Source organism: Mesitornis unicolor, unplaced genomic scaffold, assembly GCF_000695765.1.
Source record: "Mesitornis unicolor isolate BGI_N332 unplaced genomic scaffold, ASM69576v1 scaffold18567, whole genome shotgun sequence".
Classification (NCBI taxonomy): domain Eukaryota; kingdom Metazoa; phylum Chordata; class Aves; order Mesitornithiformes; family Mesitornithidae; genus Mesitornis; species Mesitornis unicolor.
In genome coordinates this window covers 1-13090 of record NW_010198590.1, presented here as the reverse complement: position 1 = coordinate 13090, position 13090 = coordinate 1, and the positions used below count along the sequence as shown (strand labels likewise).

The 13090-nt window shown below is 42.6% G+C and overlaps 1 protein-coding gene across 1 annotated transcript in view; it reads right to left on the bottom strand.

Moving 5' to 3' along the window:
• LOC104544344 (tumor necrosis factor receptor superfamily member 1A-like) overlaps positions 1–4816 on the bottom strand; it is a gene marked incomplete at its 5' end in the record, with an annotated part of 5692 nt that extends 876 nt beyond the window's left edge. Inside the window, 8 exons of the mRNA XM_010189192.1 lie at positions 34–193; positions 966–1003; positions 1364–1486; positions 1696–1763; positions 2080–2161; positions 3731–3874; positions 4179–4307; positions 4615–4816. Of these exons, the coding sequence (XP_010187494.1) occupies positions 34–193; positions 966–1003; positions 1364–1486; positions 1696–1763; positions 2080–2161; positions 3731–3874; positions 4179–4307; positions 4615–4816 (946 nt within the window). The remainder of the gene's footprint in view (positions 1–33; positions 194–965; positions 1004–1363; positions 1487–1695; positions 1764–2079; positions 2162–3730; positions 3875–4178; positions 4308–4614) is intronic.
• Positions 4817–13090: the final 8274 nt, after the last annotated feature.

The following is a 13090-nucleotide window of genomic DNA, read 5'->3' as shown; positions in this document are numbered from 1 at the left end:
GGAAAGAGGGAAGGACGGGGGAGTTTCACGTACTGTCTGGAAGCTGTGTCTTCCTGGCGGGTGTGACACAGTCTGGCAGCTCATGGGAACTTTGAGGCAGAGGCGCAGGTGGTGGTGCTGCATTCAGTGACAATTCTGTTTCCTTCTGGGACTCAGGAAGAAGGATGGAAATTTCATTTCTTTTTACCTCAACCTGAAATACACGTTTTTTTTAGTCCAGAATCACCCACAGCAGCACAATACACCTGACTCCTGAAGGAACCACTATGTTTATACACTGAAATCTATCCAAGATAGGTAGGCAACAGATGCTGGGGTTTTAATTCTTCCCATATTCCTTGTTTGAGCAGAAGGCACCAAACATTTAATTCCAGCAAAACGCAAGGAGTTTAACTCTCTTTTGGCATCAAAAAAAGATAGTCTGGAAAAAGTATATCTTTGCAAAATCAAGTAAGGCTTGGACCTGAAATCAGCACCATTCTAGAAGCTCCACATGCCACCTTTCCCATCAGCCTTCTTTGTAAGGATGTGGAAGCCCCACCTCAACTATTTCTTGGGCCCTCTTAATTGCAGAACTACCGTGAACCTGAGAGAACACTGTGAAGCAGCACTGAGAGGCTTGTGGGATCAAGATGTCAAGAGAAGTAAAATTAATTAAATTCTCCAAACTTGTGCTATATAGGGAGGAAAAGGGAGGTGTTTTAAAAAGTGCTATCTGAAAAAAAGCATCCAAAAAGACAAGAGGAAAAACCCAGGAGTTTGAAAAGCATCCTCTAGAGGGGAAGTAAAATGTTAATGGCTTCACCCTCTACAGCAAAAGACTTCTGAATTAAACAGCCCTATTACTCAGCTCATTTGAAAATACAAGGCCTGAAGACAGCCCATGGGGAAAAATGTTAGTCTGGATCCCAGGCTAACATAGTTGAAAGTGGCAGGAAAGCTCTTATACCCATTATCTTTCTTACCTCAGGTACTGGGTCCTTGGTTGTCTGCGGCAAAGAAACTTTAAAGAAAAGAAAAGAAAAAGAAAGCAGAAATTATTTTCACTTCCCCTCTTCCCAGAGAAAACAGGAAAGCAGCTATTCACAATCCAGCCCTCAATAAGGTTTTAGAGTAAAATGTGCTTCTCCCAGCAATGAGCTTATGTGCACTTCCAGTCAGAGCTACAAACAAGGATGCAGAGTTGCAACAACTGCACCAATAAGCTTAGCTGTCAAATTCTTGCATTCCTCTAGCCTTGCAGAAAAGCAGAGTAACGGGATCCCATTTCCCCCCCGACACACACATGCACATACACACACACACACAGACAGAGAATGGTGTCTATCCCAATTAATATCACTGCATATGCTGCTGCACTCACCACAGGAGTAGAAAGATGATGCTATCCCATTTTTCTGGACCAGCTTCACTACTTTATTTACAATGTAGAGGACAGAGATAACTCCAAATATTGCAACGATGATGCCAAGGACAAGGCTCCCATCTGGACAAAGGGAAGAGGGCAAATGAGTGACTGAGAAAGGAAGAGGTAAGTGCTAGAGGAAGAAGAGCAAGTGAAGACGCACAAATGGCAGGGGGAAAAATAATAACAGTTTGAGAGAGTGGAGAACATAACCCTTGACAAAAGGCATTAACAGAACAAAAGCCCACACCAAAAAGATTCCACTGTCCCTCAGTTCTCCCAGTACTCACTCAGCCCAGACGAAGCGGGTGAGGTAGTCACTGGGCTAGGACACTGCAAGCATTCTTCTCCAGTGCACCTGGAAGAGCAAATCAGAGAGGTGAGCATGCATGACTTGAAACACCAGCCACTTGCAACAGTCCTAACAGACAAGTCACGATGAGCCTGCAAAGCAGAGCAATGCAATGTGGCTACTGACTCTGGGTTCTTAGTGGGCTGATACCTAGACGGAGAAGATGGAGGGTGACAGAGGGGAATACCCAATTGCCCCAAAAAGGCAGAATGTTGTAAAGTTATGTCAAGATGGACAGAGTCCTGAGAAAAATTTCCTCCCTCTGTGGGGCTTGCATCTCTCCTACTCAGTAGAGCAGCATACAAAGAAAGAAAAAGCTCACCTGTTGCAAGGCTTGCAAACGTTACTAAGTGTCAGGAAGAATCCAGGCTTACACCTGCAAATTGTGTTGCTGTTCTTTGAACCTGTAGAGAAAAGAAGAAAGCATTGCCGTAATCTGGACAGAGAAGAAAACAAAAGGAGAAAAAACAATCTGAGAGGGGTAAGAAATTATCCCTCTTGGAGCCTGGAGAACTGCTACTGAAGAGGAAAAAGAGGATTTGGTCTGTGTTTGAGGACAGTGTTGGGGGAGGATAAAAATAATAAAAAATAAGAGTACTGCTGTGTCGGTAGATGGGAAAAGGAGTAAAATTACAGTGCAGCTGAAAGTGGCCTAACGAATAATGAGAGTTTTGGCGTAAAAGTGGAGAAAGTCACTCAAGTTCAAGCATGACAGGAAGGGGAAATCACATTAGTCAGGCAAAGATGAGGGAGAAGTGGTCCCTGAGCAGCTGGGACTGGTGAGGAAGTCAGTTCAGGGCAGGGAGAAATCATTTCAAGCCATGGGACACATACCCACATTTCATGTAAGAAATGAAAGAGCTATTGCTTCTAAGCAAGTCACAGTATAGAAACTGAGTAAAACAGGTGTGAGGAGAAGCAGACAACAATAGTGATGGAAGGACATGAAGTTGCATGAGGGGAGGGAAAAAGGTACTAGAATAAGCACCATGTATTCTGTGGCAAGTGAGAGACAGGACTAAAACAGTTCTGCATCAGCCAAGAGGGAAGGAAATTGCTCAAGGGCAGCACACGATGATGACCCTTGAGGATAGGTATAAGCGTGAAAACTGTGACAGAGAAAGGTTACTAAGCACCAGAGGGAACGAATCCCCCAGAGAGACAGCAAACCTCATGCTTGGCAGGGTATGAGATGGGGAAGGGATCAGAAGCAGCAGAATTTGCAAAGAGGGGATAAGCTTTAGGACAACAAGGTAAGGAGCATTTAAGGGACATGAACAGAATTAGACCACAGCAAAAGTGGAGGGCGGCAAGCAGCATTTGGTTAAGATCTCTGATTCCTGACCGGAGATGAGGCAGCTTGGGACAGCTAACATGGGTACTTCTCCCAGACACCTGCGCCATCCCCAGGTCACACCCAATGCCACTGAGTACAGGTCAGCATTACCTGAGCAGCTCTTTACTTTAAAACACTGCACAGCATGCTGTGGTGGTTCACCAGCTGACTGACAAAACAGTTCAGCTGGGCACTGGGACCAGCGGCATTTTCAGCCATTGTACTCAAAGTGCTTCCAGCAGTTGGTGAGGGAAATGAATGAGCATCAGAAGAAAGACCAAAAAGGAAGGCAAGAGGGAAATCTGCTTTAGATCATGCAGAGACCTTGCTTCAGTACATGCAAGGCAGAGGTACCAAAATTAAGTAGAAAATGACTCCTCACAACAGCCAAAACTCAGAAACCATTCAAGGACAAGAGGAAGATAGAAACTCTGATAGAAAACAGGGATTGATGCCAAGGTAGGCAAAAAACGGCAGTCTTTCTGGAGGAAGAGGGCAGGCAAAACAAAGAGTTAGTCCAAGACTACAATCACTTCAGGGCAAGGTGCTGCAGTGCGTGAAAAAGGAAACTGAAGGCTGCTGATGTCTACCCTAGTACTGAATGTCCGTACCAGAGCCATATTGATGCCATACTCACAGTTGGCAATAATCCCATTGGGACAGGAGCTGCAGTTCCTACATTGGAAGAGATCAGATGGGTCAGTCTGATACTGATTCTTCCGACAGCCACATATGGTATCTTGCTTTGGGGTGCAAGGGCTCTCTACTATCTGCTGGAATTCTGAGGAAAAAAGGAGAAGCGATTATTCCAACCTCTTCCAACACCTTCAGCTGAGTGCACTGTTATGATGACAGGTATTGTTATCCCCCTGTCTTCCCAGAGAAAGGCCATAAAGCCCTGCAAACTGTCTCAGACTGTGGTAATTTGGTAAACTTTATTCCTCCTGTCCCCAGTCCCTTCTCATACATTGTCCTTCTGCCCATTCTGCTTACTTTTCCAAGCTTCCTTGCTCACTTTGCCATCTTCTCCAGCCCCCCACCTGCCACTACCACCCATTTTCCTTCATAACTTGTAGATAACTCACCTGTACGGCAATGTGTACACTGGAAGCATTTAGACATGGTGTTATCAACAGCTGTGAATGTGCCTTTAGCACACGGAAGACAGACAGGTGCCTGGTCAGGTCGATCACAGTCTTTTGCCTTGTAGGTACCTGCAAGAAAAATCACTTTACAGAGCCCTGACGGGAAGGCCAAAGTGGTGTCTTAGGGAGGATGGCAGTCATTGATTCCTCAGAGAAACCCTGGAGTTGATGGTGTAAGGACCGAGTATGCTTCCTCTCACCAGCATGAAGGACACTGACAGCCCAAAAGAAAGACAAGGAATACGGATTTGTCTGGGTAGGGATAGATACCAAGGAAAGGTAACACTGATGGAGCTGTAGGACAGAGACAGTTTGATAGTGCAGGATAGGGAAATGCCTCCAAGGTGAAGGTTCCTATTGTAGTTATATTACATACCTGCATGGCACCTCATGCAGCAGTGGGTTTCTCTGGGATGTAGGTATTGTCCCAATGGACACTGCACCTGCCTCTTTTCTTTCCTCAAGGGGTTAGAGGGGTCTTTTCCACCCACAGCCACCCGATGGACTTGCAGCGTATATGGCACTGGTGCAATTTCTACAGATTCCTTGGTCAATACACAGACAAATATTAGGATAACCTGTAAATACAGAGGGAGAGGGAAAGAAACAAAGAAAGAGAGAGTAATGAGAAATGAGAAAACATCATGACCCCTTGCAGACTGTACAGCTGACTTCAGCACTTACAATTAAATCTTATTATTATAAACAGTGAGTTCAACTGACTCTACGAGTTCTGATATCAGGACCCTCCACTGACAAAAGTGTAGGGGAGATTATTTACCAAAAAAACCCGCAACACAAAACAAAAAAAAAACAACAAAGAAAACACAACAACAACAAAACAACCAACAAACCCATGCCTGTCATCTGTATTATTAATATGCCATACAATGGTCTCTATGACAAACTGGTTGTATACAAAGCAAATACTTTTCATGCTGACAATTTTTAGATGGAATGCCTTGAAAATGCTGCAGCTTGCAATACAGTTACTCAAGAGTAAAGGAATGTTTTTACTAAGGAAAGCGGTAAGACTGCCCAGCTAGAAACAGTTCCAGGGAGAAGAATGTATCCAGTACTTGCAGTTCTACTGAATAAATAAACCAGATGGGAAGTTTGGAATAAGAAGACAGAGGAGGATCTTGCTGCATGCAAAGTACAGAAAAGCTTCCAAAGCTCCTCATGAGCAAACCAGCCCTAGAAACGTGGGAAAGTTAGGTTTTCAACTTCTCCCCATCAAATGCACATTCTTCCTTTTAAACTGCAGCTGTTAACATTCAGTCTGAAGTATACCACAAAACTGTGCACTTCTTTCATTTTTTTTTATTCCTTTAAGATTTACCTTCTATTTTTGGTTTTGAAGGTGACTGTTGTCAAGATTTTTAACAGAAATGCTAAGATTGGCATGGCTGCAGTAGGACTGTGAGAGAGTGCGAGTGTGTGTACACACACACAGGAAGGAGCCGCAGAATAAAGAGTTAAAAGCACATCCTGTACAGATTATGAAGGATGCCATCCCCTGGACATTGTTTTCAGGACACTATTCCCAGCAGCGAAATTGAGAAATGTGCTGTTTATGTCACAGCCCAAAGGTCTACACTCTGGTACAACCGCAGCATGGATGACTCAACAGCCTCAAAAGGCCTTGCACCAGGAGGATGGTAACAAGATTGCAGCATCTCACAAACACAATTCCTTTGCCTGTTGGCCCAACAGAAAAGCAGACCTTAGGCATGTATTTCACACATGTATTCAGACAAGTTAAAAAACATACAGTAACAAAAAGGTTAAAAAAATAACTAAAAATAAAAAAGAGAAAACAACCCCAAAAAACTGCAAAAACCAGGAAACAATTTGGCCCAAGGTTTACAGAGCCTGAAGTCAGCAAGTTTCTATGGCAAAGGCCCATCCTGTATCAGCTGATGACTCCCAAAGGGTATGATGAACTTGTCCAAAAACTAGCTTGTAGTTCCCTGAAGAACCCCAGCAGCGTGGTGAAGACTTGACAGTCAGTGTCCCTTGCTGTCTGCGTTGCACACAGGTGATCCTGGCCACCTCATCTGCACATACTCATGTTGATGGTTCCCAGTATGGAGCAGGGAGCGCGTGCCAATGTGTCTAAGCATCAGATTGTGTTCATGCCTGAAAATCAAGCCTTTTTTTTTTTCCAAATAAATACCACCCCACTCTGTTCATACAATCACACACTGAGTTTTACTACACTAACTTCCTTACATTGTAATGTTTTCCAAGCTTGCTTCTTTTGAAAATGGAAAGATGCCTGGCCGTACAGAGCATGGAGCTTCAGAGCTCCATTTCTTTTTGCTTTTTCAGCTAGGAGAGTTACAGCAAAAGCAAAGTAAACCAATAAGGGTAAACCACAATGCTGATACCAATGTTGTGGTTGCAAGCTTAAGAAAGGATAGGCAAAAATTGAGATGGCTATGACAGCCCCATGCTGGCCTGTTTCTCTCTCAAAATTAAAGCTTTGGAGGAGAAAGGTACATACATGAAAGAAACTTAAAACCTCAAGAAAGATAGGGCTTTGCAACTCGGACAAAGTAAAAACCTCATTTTTCAGAGAGCTCTGTCATACAAAGATATATTCAATAGACCAGGTGCTAAAATGGTGAACAGGAAAGAAGAAAACCACACATTTAAATAGCTATCATTTCAGACTTAATTAGCTGACCACAGGATAAATGCAAGCAATCCAACAACTTCTCAGTAAGAAATAAAACTTGTTTCAGCAGCTGTCTTACAAAATTGATAGCTTGTAGAAAAATGGGTAAAAGATCATCAACACAGATGGTCTGACAGTAACAATAAAAAATTCCTGATTCTCTAGCCAATGATTAATCCCCCTGACACAGGAACATATACAGCTGGCCTGTAAGTCAGACGAGTCAGTAACAGAAACAACAGAGAAAAGCATCAAAGATTAAGCCAAAACCAGACAGAAAAGTGGTCAGATACACCTTCAAAAAAAAACAAAAAAAAAAACCCAAGGAAAGGTGTTTTCAATTTTTCAGATCAAGTGAAAGCACATCTACATGTGTAATCAACCAGAGCTAACACATTATTACTGATCAAAATCTGAGAAACAGTCACAGACCACAAATGACTCTCAAACCAATGACTTGGCCTTCCAGAAAAATTATTCACATGGCAGAAAAAAAACGAAACATCATCTTCTTAAACAGCTCCCTAAGCCATTCCACAGTACCCTGATTCACACCAATGACAGAAAAAAAAAATCAGAAAATACATTAAATTAGTATATAATAGACTAGGATATTTCAGTTGGAAGGCACCTACAACCACCATCTAGCCCAACTGCCTGACCAATTCAGGGCTCACCAAGTTAAAGCATGGTATTGAGGGCATTGTCCAAATGTTTGCCCACCCTCCTGGTAAAGAAATGTTTCCTAATGTCCAGCCTGAACCTCCCCTGGCACAGCTTTGAACCATTCCCACGTGTCCTGGCACTGGATCCCAGGGAGAAGAGCTCAGCACCTCCCTCTCCACTTCCCCTCCTCAGGAAGCTGTAGAGAGTGCCTCAGCCTCCTTTTCTCCAAACTGAACAAGCCCAAAGTCCTTAGCTGCTCCTCACAGGACTTGCCTTCCAGCCCTATCACCAGCTTTGTTGCCCTCCTCTGGAGGTATTCAAGGACTTCCACACCCTTCTTAAATAGCAGGGTGCAGAACTGCACACAGCATTCAAGATGAGGCCACACCAACACTGAATACAGCGGGATCGTCGCCTCTTTTGACCGGCTGGTTACGCTGTATTTGATGTACCCCAGACCATGGTTTGCCCTCTTGGCTGCCAGGGCATGCTCCTGGCTCACATTGAGCCTGCTGCCAACCAGCACCACCAGGTCCCTTTCTGCAGGGCTGTTCTCCAGCCCTCCTCTCCCGATTTATACCTGTGCCTGGCATTGCTCTGTCCCAGGTGCCAAATCTGGCATTTCGACTTGTTAAATTTCATCCCATTAATCATAGCCCAATGCTCCAAACTATCCAGATCCCTCGGAAAGGCATCTCATCCCTCAAGAGAGACAGCAGCACCTCCCAGTTTGGTATCAGCAGCAAACTTGCTAATGGTGCATTCAACTCCTGCATCCAGATCATTGGTAAATACATTAAACAGCACTGGCTCCAGAATTGAACCCTGAGGAACACCACTGGTGATGGGTCACCAGCCACATGCATCCCCATTTACCAAGCATGGAAGCCTCAAGAAATTGGTATCACCAAGGCAAATATTAAAAGTCTTCTACAACTGAAATAGAGTGATTTTCCATCCTTAGATTTACAACATGGCCTGAATCCACCCACCAGCAGAAAGAACAAGTAGCTACTCGTTAGCCAATTAGCCAATGCCGCATAGAAAAGCGGACAGCATATACTACCTAAGCCAAATGATAATTCAAACCATCAAACCACATCATGCACACAGGTGATTCATGTTTTTAGTAAGTGGGGACTGCCCAGGAAAAAAAAATGAAAAATGTCAGCAGAAACTCTAGGTTTTACTTCTGAAATTGCTGCAGAAGTAAACAAAACATGGCAGATGAAAACTGGAGTGCTGCTTCCTTGAATCATTCCACCCTTCTAGGTAACAGCTATGTTACAACTAACATTTCTCCTCACATGTGAGGCAGCTCTAGTTCCTTCTCATGCCTCCTGCCAGCACTGCAGCCCGACAGTGAAAAAAAAGAAAAGCAGCAAAAAAACCACTGCACAAGCCCAAATGCTCTGCTCTGCAAAGTTTTGGCAGCTGAGACAGGAGTTAGGAGCCTCTGCACCATCGTCAACCTGACATATTCTTGAATTACGCGGTGTGTTGGGGCAGGTGCCTTGAGACCCTGCGCCTGCTCACATGAACTAACAGGAATGCAATACTCGCTGGAGCAGACACTGGGGTGCTCCAAATAATTCAAATAATACTGCCCATCGCCAGGCCAATGTTTCAAATAGTTCCAAATTAATAGTTTCCAGAGTTTAAATCTAATACAAAAGCATAAAGCTGAACATTTCAGAATAAAACGATTTCATAAATCCAAACGTGCTGTTAAAATCCAGAGATTATGAGGCTTGCACCTTTTTTTTGTACACACCTAACATACTTGTCATGTAATAAAGCATTTCCCCAACAACTTATTCAACTGCTTCTCTCAAAAAAGACTTCCATTCTGCAAATTCCATTTTTAAACTAAAGAACTACCTGCAAATAAAAGGCATTACAAGTCATTAGAATGTCTCAAATATTTCTTAATAGAAACTTCCCTGTGTTTCAGAGTTCAACAAGACACACACCACTGCACAAGTAATTACGTATCAGTCATCTGTAAGCCTTTTTGATGAGTCACAAACCATTTGCCAGCTTAGAAGTTTTTAAGAAAACAGAGAACCTCTTCAGAGTCATGAGCTACCAAAGAAATCAGGGAGCAAGATTACCCTCATGCTCTTTGACTGCTGCTGCCATTTCCAACAGCTCTTTGAGGTTTGCATTTTTTTCATTTGCTGTACAAAGATGCACGGGAAACCAGAACTTCTGCTTTACACACTGAGAAACATATATTAAAGCAACATTTACAGGAAGCTTTTCTTATTGCTCACTAAAACCTGGAAAGGTCAAAAGCAGGATACAAGAGATATTATTATAAATAATCCTCCATGTTATGAAGATCAGATGGACAAAATTCTGTATTTTAGGCCTTGTCTAAAACCAGGAGACTGACAATAGTTTGCACGCAATAAGGAAAGGTCTTAGAAACATTAATTAAAAAAAGAAAGAAACAAAACAAAACTGTGCTTTATCTATAAAGATCATGAACTTCACATCATAAAATGTGTGTATACAGTATACAAAGTTAGAAGTTTTTATTTCCTATTAGCAGAGATAAAGAAAAGAGTGGAAAAAGTCAGTAGATGACTACAACCATAAGAAAAGAACTTTTTAATTTTTCCCTAGAGGACACAGTGGTGAACACTCTGCCAGAGTCCTGAGTCACAGGCACACAACACCCCAGTATTTTGCCCACCTGTCTTTGGGGCTGACTCTGACAGCACAGCCGGTACAGCTTTGCATCAGAGTGCAAGAAAGGCTCAGCAGGGGCCTCCCACTTCAACCCTGAGACAATTTTTGGCTGGGCACCAGTCCTTCCCCCCTGCCCACGCTGTGCCACAGCCATCCTCACACCCCTTGTCAGTGACTCATCAGATGAATTTTTTAAAAGTTAGGTAATTGCCACGCTGTTCATTAGACCTGATACACTCCTGTTTGTTTTAACAGAGAAATGTAGCAACGCTGCTTTGAGATGTGCTTTCTACTGTCAGGTTCCCAAGGGTTCAAAGGAAACACTCAGTTATCCAAGGATGAGGTTAGGGAAGAGAACACAAGACATGTGCCTCAAATAAAAACAAAGCCTCTTTGTGATGACTAAAGAAAATGGGTAAGAAGGAGCTAAATGACAAAACTGGTTTTAACTCCAAAAAATACTGCTAATGTAGAAAATGAGTTACTTAATAAAAAGGAAAAAGCATCCAAACTGACAATATTGATTACTTGTGAGAACTTAAATTACCACATAATTGAAATTGGCACAGACCCAGATATCAACATGTTCCATTTAGACAGAAGTGGATGACTATCAAAAATAGAAAATCAAATTAGATTAATAAGCAAATAAAAAGTGAAACAAACTTGGCTGGACAAAGCAATCAGAAATGCAATCAAATACTATGAATTATTAGGAAAGAATTTGAGGAAAAAACAGAGTGTGTTGCTATGCCAATATATACATCCTCCAGGTCTGAATCCCAACTGTAGTTCTGGTCCCCAATCCTGTGGGCATGAATTAACCCAGATACGACACAGAGAAAGGTAACAAGGACTATCAGTGGTACAGACTGGCTGCCATGAAAGGAATTATTTAAAATACTGGTCTATAAAAGAGAAAACTGAGCAGAGCATACTACAGCGGGCCCTAAAGTCAAGAATGCCATTGAAAGCATTTTGAGCAGCCTGGTTTAGTGGGAGGTGTCCCTGCTCATGGCAGGGGGGTTGGACCAGATGATCTTTAAGGTCCCTTCCAACCCAAACCATTCTGTGATTCTATGATTCTGTAAGAGGGTGAACTGGGGTGGCTGAAGAAGATTAACTGGGATGGCTGTTCTCTGTCTCTTCCAGTGCAAGACCTGAGAGGCACTGTATAAAATAACACCATTTTGAATCATGAACTCCTACAGTCACAGATCACCAGAAGCTGGGAAAGTATTTCTATTTTTCATCGTTGTACGCTTGCCCTGCTTCGAAACTCTTGGCAGACTGTTGGCCACTACTGGAAGCAGGATGGTAGGCCCAACAGTTCTTTCTTACAATGTGCTTGGTGGCTTGGTTTTCAATTTTTACATAATGTAGCTTCCAACTTCAAAATTGCAATTCCTCCCTTTACCTTCAAAAGGAAACAATGTCAGAAGCACCCTTTTGGCTATTTTGTCTCTTTTCTTCATAAAACTGAACTGCCTTTAATAAATGAAACTGCCACTATATTATTTTTTTCCTTAATAAGACAGAAAACACACTGGCCTCAACGAAGGCAGCTGTCATTTTTCCCACTGTGAAAGCTGGGACTGCACTGGGAAAACAGAGGAACTGGAAATGAGGTTGAGGACATGCAAAAAGAGAAAATGCATGGAAAACAAGCTACAGGAAATTTTGAAGAATCAGAGGAAACATAAAAGAATCTGAAAACTAGAAGGGGGCATCAAGGGAGTAAGAAAGGCCATGAGAGCAAACATAAGATGATATGGAAAGCAGATGGAAGAGCATGCAACAAAGTGAGAATTGTTACACTGAAAAAAATAATACGGTTTTATGGAAAAGATAAACATTATCTGTAATGAGTGAATGTGATGTTATTGAGAACCTGAAATGACATGTAATAGGAGGCAGAAAACGCCCTTGAAAAGAAAAAGAAATCCCACTGAAGGACATTCTTCCTCCAGCATATTATTTAACAGAAGACAATATAATGAATTTGGGTAATCCAATTATTTTTTAGTGCATTTTGTTGCCAGTTATAGGAACAGAATCACATACAGTACCTGAATGACAGCAAAATATGTGCACCACTATACTTAAGTCAGAAATGCACTTTTCCAGGTTTGATAACCGCTTTGAAATTTATATGCAAGGCAACAGTTTCTATACACTACCTATGCTCCGAGATGGAAAGTGATCCACAGTTAGAGTCAAGGTGTAGAGTACTCCTCCTCCAGCATTTTAGTTGTGTTGCCCTGCCAGTGCTAGTCCTAACTCTATCACCTGGTTTCCAAAAGCTTCCAAGAGAAAAAACAAACAAACAAACAAACAAAAAACAACTTCTGGAAGAAGGTAACTTTCAGTAGAGTAGGCACAACTTTTTGACAGCAAATTAACAACTAGCCCAACATGGCAGCCCAGTGCAGCCAAGTGCAAGTGTTTGCTAATAGGATATTCAGGCATTTTGGGATAAACAGCTTGACCACGTCACTTCTATTCCAGAATTTATAGCTATGTCATGATGCTACGTGACATCACCCCTACTGTCACAGCTTTATCACACATCTGCTGATGCTGGATGACCACCTCTAGCACTCAGGTTATTAAAAAAAAAGAAACTCTTGGATTTCTTTTACAAGTAACTTTTTTTTACATCCCCAAAATTACAGGAAATCCTCCGCCATTCCTGTAAATCCCGCCGCCTTTTCACTGACTCAGGGATAAATTCCGGAAACGGCGCGGGCGAACCCAGCGCCAAAGCCGGGAGGGAGCGAGCACCGCCAGCCTCGCCTCAGCCCTT